Below are 9,350 nucleotides of genomic sequence, written 5' to 3'. Positions count from 1 at the left end.
TTGAAAAGTGGTAAAGGTTCTGTATTTTTTGTACATACTGTATCTGTACGGCTATACCCTTGATGGCGACAATCTTTTTAATAAAAAAGATCATGTTCATAAACATGTACTTGTATTTTGCATTAGTTTTACAGTATCACGGTTGGATATGTTTACTGTATGAGGGCCAGATAGTTTGTGAGTGTCGAATCAACCACATCTAGATTTGTGGACCCTACACCTTTAAGAATGAAATGGGTGATCCAGGCTGAAAATATGATTTGATAAGATTTGACATTTTAAGTTGAATGCATTATTTTGATGGAACAGTGAGCAAGCTGATATCCCACTTGTTTTGGAAACAATTGGATTGACTACTGATTAAATGTGTAAGTCAATCATTGCTGCAACATGTTTTGTTACAAATAATACATATACACACATTTGAAAATGTGAAACAATTATGATTTCATGTAATGACATGAGAAAAAGGAAAGTGGGCCCACTTATTGCCATATATGATGACGTGCATGTACAGTAACTGTTTTCACAAAATGATGCTAATTAATCTTTAAAATTCAATAATTTTTTTGTCAGATTTTGATGAAATTTTCAGTGACTTGCTCAGTGAATTTTACTTTATTTTGATATGATCGTTTTAAGCCCAGAGTACCCCTTTAAAGTCGGTCATATTTGATTAGGTGCAGATCTTGGGCAAGCCCAGGATTCACCATGGGAGATGGGCAAACGTTTTCTCAGAAGCGAAACAAAGTCAAAGATCACCATTTTCAGTACCTTCCTTTCAAGAAATTCTCTTAGAAGCAAAAAAGTAATAAAAATGGGGCACATTCTCCCCCACCTTCCTTTTTTGATCCAAGCCTGCAGTATAAACTCAACAAATGAGGTCCTTGACCAAAAATTGTGCAGAAATAATTTTGCATAATTCAATTTATTCATTAAATATTAATTCGACGGTTGATTTAAGTGAAAAACCAAAAGAAAAAGAGACCTGAATATGACCGTTATATCAGAAACATCTATAGGGACGTTGCAAGAATTGTACTTTCATTTTTCAATAAACTAATTATACATGTACTTCATCTTTGAAAATATGCCCCCTCATTTTATGTTCTTAGAAAATAGAGAATGAAATCCTGTTTTCTACCATATTTTTCAAATCTATGACTAATGGGTCCATGACATCCACATTAGTAAATAAACTGGTCTATCTAAATACATCGGTCTCATAAAGAGTGTATTCACTTGGTTTACAAGCATTTGGCATAGTCTCTTGGATAGTCAAATAGTAATCATTAACGAAACCCAAAGTCCCAAATCTGGTTTGTCCCATAAACAAGGTTGGCCGGTTTCACTCCACACTCGCAGCAATCGCCCTTACCCCCTCCCACGCCTGCTAACATTTAAACAAGCTAAATCTGGACAGCCAATGGCCCTTGGTCACAGCTGGCTCCAGGGGCAAAGCCTCGTGCAAGGGTCAGGAAGGCAGTTCCCCCTGAATTCCATGTATTTTAACCCCTAAGACAATGTGAGATGAGGCCAAACAGCAGACGAAGCGGGTGTAGACCCATCAGAAAGTTACCTCTCAATGTTACTAGAAACTTACAATGATACATTCAGTGTGTTCTGCAAAAAAGGAAACCCATTCCCAGGAATATCAAAATCATCAAATTTGTTTTGGGTTCAAACTTTCACAAGAATGAGTGGAATCTCCTTATTATAGAGACCTAGTATTAGTGGATCAGTCATAAATGGCCGATTAAATCCAATAAAACCTGTGATTTGACAAAGATGATTTCTGAAGAAATCTGTGCTTGGATGTGCAAACTACATAATTTTCACCATACATCATGCCCTTCCCCCGCAATTTCTTTCATTATGACACCACTGGCCTGTAAGACAATACACAGAATGAAGGACTGGAATAAATTATCATTCATATACTGTATTAATTAATATTTATCAAAACTCTCTGAATATTGCAGTTTCGTATATCTAGCAATGAGCATAGCAATATCCTAAAAAACAATTACAAGTTTTTCACGAAGTGTTCAATTCAGTTCTTATCGCTTGCAACAGATCATCTGGTTTTAAAAGAAGCTTGGTAAAGTCTATCTCTCTAAAGTCCTCATTTTCCACCATGTCCTCTAATACCTCCTGTATCCTCGACAGATCAAATACAAAATGGTTCACACTCGACGCGTCATCACCAATATTTGTTAGCACTGGAGTGTTTTCATTTGATTCATGAGCACATGAACCAACATGGTGATGCTGTGTCCTTAGGGAATCTGCAATTGGAATATCACATCCATCTGTGTTTGATGTAATGTTGGTAGACTTGATTTTACTTTGACTGCATGATTGCAACCTCCGTGATGATATGATATGAAGATAGTTGAAGAACTCTGCATAGTCCATCCCAGTACTGGCTTTCATGATGAGCTAGAGTAAACAATAAATATACAAAGAAACAGGAATATAAAGGGAAGATTAAACCCTATTGGAATTTGTTTATTGAATCTGTTAAGTTAAATACTAAAATTCTATGAAAGATATAGGGTAAACTTCACAAAACTGGTTAAAACTATGAAATGAAACGTTGATCCTGACAATAAAACAAACGACATTGTTAAAAAATTTTACCAGAACCCATTAATGAATAAGAAACTTGTTTTTTTCTTAGATTTGAATTTTATGACGTCACATAAAGGCAGCTGCCCCATCATGGAGTATAAATTCTATAACTTGCTATTTATTAATGGTTCATGATGACTGAAAATATGTTTCTTATAGAAGCGGTTATATAATGAATGCAAAAAAATCATTTATAATTTTCTGAGAAAATGTCCTGTTTAAAGAATTTTTAACACATGAATAATTTACCAGTTGCTCGCATGTGACGTCACAAAAATAAAATAAAACATTAAAGTGATAACTCTGTTAAACTTTGATGGGCTTTCTCCATATCACCAACAATCTGTTGGTTTCTGTTTTTATTAAAACTAACTGCATTAAAATCAGCTGCATGCCAGGGTGAACTTTCATAAGACTATTCAAATTATGTGGCAAAGGTACACTTCATTTTAAAATTACACTTGTACTGATACTGATCCAATTAAAAAATGCATGTGGTAATGATTGTTTTCATGTTTTCAACAATGGATTATGCAGCTCTAGCTGCAAGGTGCATTCATGTATTGAAATACCCATGGGGAGCAGTCGGTACTAGTTCAACCAGTGTATACTGTGTGAGCCAGAAAAAAAGCTTACACATCAAAAATCACCAGTTTAAATGAAAAACATGTCTGGAACACAAACTCTCATCAATATCCTGAAGAGTATCTTCTCCAGAATTTTTTCCCCATTTTTATGTGGTAAATGTTTTATAATGGAAGCGCGATAGCTCAGTCGGTAGAGTGCGGGTTTCGGATTCTGGTGACCCGGGTTCGATTCCCAAGTGGTGCGCTAATGCCCTTTGGTAAGGCATTTATCCTCATTACCAGGTCCCTCGGAGAGGACCTTAAGCCGTTGGTCCCCTGGTTGCTTGCTCACAGGCATTCGTGCTTTCTTAGCAGTCAGGTAAAAAACCTTGGTATAACAATAATAGGCTTGGATAATTGGAGGTATTCATTGTTCCAATATAAAGATTAAATTTGCACCAAAGTAGGCATAAATGCACTTAATGAATTAAGCTGTACATGAAGTCATAAGCCTACATGAGTTGCAGTAAGTTTCACTGCAAAATAACTTTTTCAATTAAATTGACATTGGAATAGATACTTAAAGGTCTTTATTAAACAACTAGCATGTTAACTTTTAATAAAAACATTTTGCAATGAATTATACATTCACTGCATTCAACCCTTACTTTGGCGCAAATCAAAATTCACATCACAACAAAAAATACCTCTTTATTATCTGAACGTAAACATATAGGGTTTCCACATACAGATTGCATCAAATTATTCTGGAGAAAATATTCTTTGAGATAATACATGAGAGGGGTTTTTTTCAGAACACTTTTTTCTATCAAATTGGTGATTTTTTTAGGTTTAAAGTTTTATTCTAACTCATTCGATATATTGACACGGAGGTATATATTTTCCAAAAAAATTAAAGCCATTAATTAGGCATCCCCTTGTGTCAATCACTGAATATACCTGACATTGTTCTGCCCATCCCTCCATGTCTTTGCAGTCTTCAATTGATTTCTTGACAGCCTGGAGTTCAGACTGCAAGAACCTCCACGTGATGTCTAGATTGCAACCGTTCAGCCAATTGTGATTGATGGATATAGTATCCTCCTAGGAAAAGAAGTGAATGAGAGAGGGAAATATGACTGAATGATTGACTGATGAATGGATGTATGTATGGATTGACTATCTGATTATTTTTTAAGGAAAAGGGACTTTCATCTAAAACTTACAATTATCACCCCTGAACCATATCCTCACATGGTGAACTCTTTTTCAACCCCAACCCTAAGCATATGGTCCAATGAGATTCCATTTAACACAATCAAAACCTAAAATCAGAACAGGTATTTCCTGCAGGAATCTTCCAAGCCTCTTTTCTATCAAAGTTGAGACCAACAGGGCTTCGAAAAAGCCGCATGTTTTTTATATTGTGGGACTCCTTAAAAAGGCCTTTGCCATGTCTTTCCTGCAGCTTCATTGTTTTGCCTATGATAACAAATGAAGATTAGCAAGACACTTGTGGGATTTTGGTCAGGTCCCTTCTGCAGTGTCTCAGTACTCACAAGATTAAAAACTTGGTGATGCCAGCCACTAGGAACAAAGATGACCTGCCCCGCCTCCTGGATGACCTCTAAGGGCTCCCCCACCTTGTGACGGTGGGGGTATTTCTTGGGATCGTCCATTTCTGGGGAGGTGAGGTCATAAGCAAGGTTGCCCAGGGTATCCCTGAGATTGTCTTCAGCACCAGGAGGATAGAAGAGCCATCTTTTCTTGCCACAGATGTTGGCTGACCAGCTGTAAGAGCGGAACACGTCTGCGTGGAATGGTGTCCTGTGTAGGAGAGATTACGTCATTTTAAACCAGGGGAGGCACCCTCACTCTTCTAATTTTTCAAATACCAGTAGACAAAAAAAATGGAAATACATTAGTTAAATCAGGGGAAGCATCACATGATGGCACGGGTGGGCTATGAATTTTCAAATGATGAAGAAAGAAAGGGGAAAAGGATGAATAAATGGAAGAAAGAATAAAAGTGTATTGAACAAAAGAGGGCCAAGTATATTACATGTATATTAATTCTATCATGTTACTGAACAACTAAAAAAAAATTCAATCCATTTCTTTTAATCAATGGAAAATTGATAATTTAGGCCACACCCAGACTCACTTATAACTAAATCAAGAATCTGTGGAAGTAAACCCAATGAGGGGGGGGGTTCACAAAAGATCTACAAGAGGATGTGTACAAACTGCATATCAATCAATAAGATTGCACGTTACATATGTTGTATGCATCTGCATGTAAGTAAGTCATACTTAAATCTTTGTGAAACACCCCCCCCCCTGATATTTGTATGCAGGGCAGCAGAATACAAGTTTAAGTTCATTCACAATTCCCCCCCCCCCCAACCTGTTGGAGACCAAGCTCGCAAATGTGCCGGGAAGGAGTCTATAAAAAATATGTGTTATACGGTGCATCCCACAAAAAAGGAAAACCGTTTTCAGAGATAGATTTCACATCTATCAAATATGTTTTTTACTATGAATTTGATACTCGTGGCAAGAGTGGAATCTCATCTCGATTTTTTAAGCCAACAGCTAAGCAAATTGTTTACGCATGACAGATTACAAACAATAAATATTTAAGCATATCAGAATCAATTTGCGCAGAAACTAATGTGGGAATCTGAATCCACTCACATTTTAGGGATCAGTGAGAGAAAATTAACAAAGAGTACAAAGAAATGCTCATCGTCGAATAAGCACGGTCGTCGTATGCCAATATTGTCCAATTTTTCTGCGCAACCTGGTTTTAACATAAAAATTTCAAACTCGTCTTGCTCATTAATGGGTGAAGTGTCCGTGTCATGTTAGGTATCAAAATAAAGAGAAATAATTGAATTATATGATTATGTAAATGAAATATAATTTATTTGCCTTTGAAAAAAAAAGACATGGGAATCCCGGTTTCCTTTTTTTCTGGGATGAACCGTAGTGAAAGCATTCACTCTCCAATGGGTTAAAGAGCATAAGTAAATAGCTTCTGCAGTGCTAGTATAGTTTTCTTACCATGAACCTTTAGGTCCCATGTAGACAAAACGATAGTCATCCCCTTGTTGGTCATCTCTGTAATCCCAGAATTCATTCAGCCAGTCAGATTTGAAGTAAATGGGTGTGAAATAGGCCCCATAATCTGGAAATGCTCTGAATGAATAGTCAAAACATTAAGACATGACATTAATTTGAGGTGGATAGATCACAACCAAACCAATTATTTTATAAGGTTTTTTTTATGAACCTGCTTATTGTCAAGTGAAATAACATCACAAACCTCTAATAAGATATAGAAGTGTGTAGTGTTGTTTGTATCCCAACCAATGTTTTACTTGTTATGACCTCATTCTATGAACAGGATGATACTATTACCTTGTCCTAATGGATGTGTACTAAAAGCATTTTCACACTTTTAACTCAGAACTCTAAACTTTCTTTTTCTTTTTTTTTCAAATACCTTTGATAGATCATTTTATTTTCTCTCTTAATTCTTTAATTCTCTCTGTACTCATCTCTAACAGATTTTGAGAATCTTGCGAACAATGTATATATTAAATTAAAAATAGAAGTACTTAGTAAAATGCCAGTCTTTGAGATAGAGGCTTCCTTCTGAAGACCTATAGTCCATCTCAATATGCTTCTTCCAGTAGTTGATGTAGTCTGACATCTTATAGTCTTCCTTGGGTTGGGCATAATATTTCTCTTTACCACAATTAGCAACAGGAACAGTGGCATTGCCTAGCAAAGAAAAGGGAGAGTGACAAATGTAGTAATTGGTGGTGATGATGATGGGGGTGAATTGGTGATGAAATGAGGAGGAGGATGGATTTATGATGCTATTACGGCCACACAATCACCTGTCAACAAGTACATTGCCTTTGATAACCGAGTTGTTCTAAAGCGAAAACTATTAAAGGCAAAGCCTAGGCTGTACATGCTGTGTCTTTCTGGGGATTTATTTGACAATTTCTGACATTTTACTATCATCCCCTGATTGGTGTATTGGTGAGTGTTAGATCCAATTTCTGCATAACAACCAATGCACACATATTGAACCTTTTTGAGTTTTTGTCTAAGCCTAGGGCGAGGCTTACCTCTGCTTGATATAAACCCTAGCCAAGGCTAGGCCTAACCATGCTACATGGGATTCGTGCCAATTATGGATTACTGGGCATACACAATGTAGACCCAGTTGCTGTCTGTCCGGACAGCCATTTTGGAAAAGTTAACACGCAAAGTTTCATCAATTTTTAGTATGGTAAGTTCCCCCAAGTCTGTGCAGTCCCCCTTGTCTGTACACGTGTGTATCTGCATGCATGATTCTTGGAAAAAGATGCAAAACGACCACAAACTTTACACAAGGAATACATGTACATAGAATGATATGACGGTGGGCCCCAAGTCTGCGCACCTAACAATTTGAGTTAAAATTTAAAATGAAATTCTTCTAATTTCACAAAATCTTTTGGTTAATAGTGTTCCTTATATTATTAAGAGTAAGTGTACAAAATTTCTCATAACAAAATGAAAGAAAATGTGGGATTTTCTTGAAAAAACCTCGGGCGGACATGCCGGACAACCAACCCCCATAGTAGACCAAAAGCTTTGACCACGTCTGTTATTTCGGTTGTTCCGCTGAACTCCGTTGGTGTTGGCTCCACTCACTTGTTCACTGCTACCACCCTGCCTGTGGGGAACCTACAGGTAGGACTATGGTATGCCAATGTTGTACAGGGCACACACTTTAAAAAATCATTAAAATATAACTTTTGTGACCAAAATTACTGATTTCCATACAGTTGCAATTTTTTTTTCACTAGTGTAGTAGTAACTTGGGAATAATTTTTGTATTCACCAGAGCGCTCAAAAACTTGAATTTTGGGCATATTTTTGGGTACGCCCTCTATTGGTGGAAAGTAACATGGCAAGAAAATTTTCATTTTTTTATCTCTATTTTTAATCAAGAAAAAATTATTAAAAGAATCAAATTTAAATAAGAGCCAAGTTATATGAAGAATAGGTGTAATGGAAACTGTCAGTTTAAAAAAATCAAGCATTTGCCCCAAAGAAAAAGAGAAAATAAGCCAAACATTGCCACCCTTATTTTGCCACAGATATAACTGAGAACAAGGTTATATTATAACCTTGTTCATCAATGAATGGCTCCATTCACCAAATACAGTTCTTTACAGATTATATAAAAATATTTAATGTTAAAAAAAAACTCCTCGAAACAGACGGCTGCCAGCTGTCTACCCCCATAGTAGCCATGACAACATTCTACCACATTCACACTAACACTAAACAGGAATGACTTTTTTGCTTACCAAATGTTGCCTCAATATATTCAAAGTTTGGTGTACCGTCTTCTCGCACCCATTCTTGGACACTTCGCCAATTTTCTGTGGCGTGCTTGTCAAGCAAACAAGGTCTGTTCGGCAACAAATATGACTGGAAGAACTCATTGTAGCTCAAAATTTCCTTGACAAATGCAATGTCGCCAAATCCTTCTCCTTTTCTCAAAGCTTGTATGGTTTCTGACAAACCCATCTTTGCCAATACGGTACTTCTGAACTGAACATACACGTTAGAGACTTTACGATCGTTCTAAAAGACTAAATCACTACAGCGGTACCATTGCATTGCATGCAGTTAACCATTTGACTTGTTCGATTCTTTTAAATTTTCACAGCAAATTTTGTTTTCACAAAATCAATGATCATGAATAATTAAGAATTTTCTAAATTTTTTAATCCTAATATTTATATTTTTAAGCTATGTTATTCGATAACGTAATTAAATCTATGCATCATCACTATTTAGATTTTGAAATAAGTGGCAATCTTGGAAAATAGGGAAATCCCCTTTCCTTGGATTCGCTCAGCTGCAATCTTCTCGAATTGGATATGGGCGTGGTAGGAGCGCCGAGGGCCGAGGACTAACTGTCAGTGGCGTAACGAGCCAAAAGTATTGACGGGGCTATCTAAATATATTTCGTATTGCGTAAATTCTATAAAAGTTTGCGAGCCGGGGCGAGCAAAAATTTCGACATTTTTATTCATTAAAAGAAATTAAATTTTGTGATAAATTTTGACATAA

The 9,350-nt window shown here is 36.4% G+C and overlaps 1 protein-coding gene across 1 annotated transcript; it reads right to left on the bottom strand.

The window, feature by feature from the left end:
• Positions 1 to 2,037: 2,037 nt before the first annotated feature.
• LOC121406526 (2-oxoglutarate and iron-dependent oxygenase JMJD4-like) lies at positions 2,038 to 8,833 on the bottom strand. The gene is made up of 6 exons (XM_041597537.1): positions 8,579 to 8,833; positions 6,824 to 6,989; positions 6,267 to 6,323; positions 4,760 to 5,027; positions 4,161 to 4,304; positions 2,038 to 2,442 (listed from the first exon to the last, which is right to left on the bottom strand). The coding sequence occupies exons 1-6, from the start codon at positions 8,799 to 8,801 to the stop codon at positions 2,038 to 2,040; spliced, it is 1,263 nt and encodes a 420-aa protein (XP_041453471.1). The 5' UTR covers positions 8,802 to 8,833.
• Between the last annotated feature and the right edge of the window lie 517 nt (positions 8,834 to 9,350).

The sequence above is a fragment of the Lytechinus variegatus genome, chromosome 1 (genome assembly GCF_018143015.1).
Source record: "Lytechinus variegatus isolate NC3 chromosome 1, Lvar_3.0, whole genome shotgun sequence".
NCBI lineage: Eukaryota > Metazoa > Echinodermata > Echinoidea > Temnopleuroida > Toxopneustidae > Lytechinus > Lytechinus variegatus.
This window is presented reverse-complemented; position numbering and strand designations above follow the sequence as displayed.

Coding starts and splice junctions, on each gene's coding strand:
- LOC121406526 (XM_041597537.1), bottom strand. CDS start 8,801: ATGGGTTTGTCAGAAACCATACAAGCTTTGAGAAAAGGAGAAGGATTT. Junction 6,324..6,823: donor AAAGACTGGCATTTTACTAA/GTACTTCTATTT, acceptor CTGGGATTACAG/AGATGACCAACAAGGGGATG. Junction 5,028..6,266: donor ATGGGACCTAAAGGTTCATG/GTAAGAAAACTA, acceptor TCTCCTACACAG/GACACCATTCCACGCAGACG.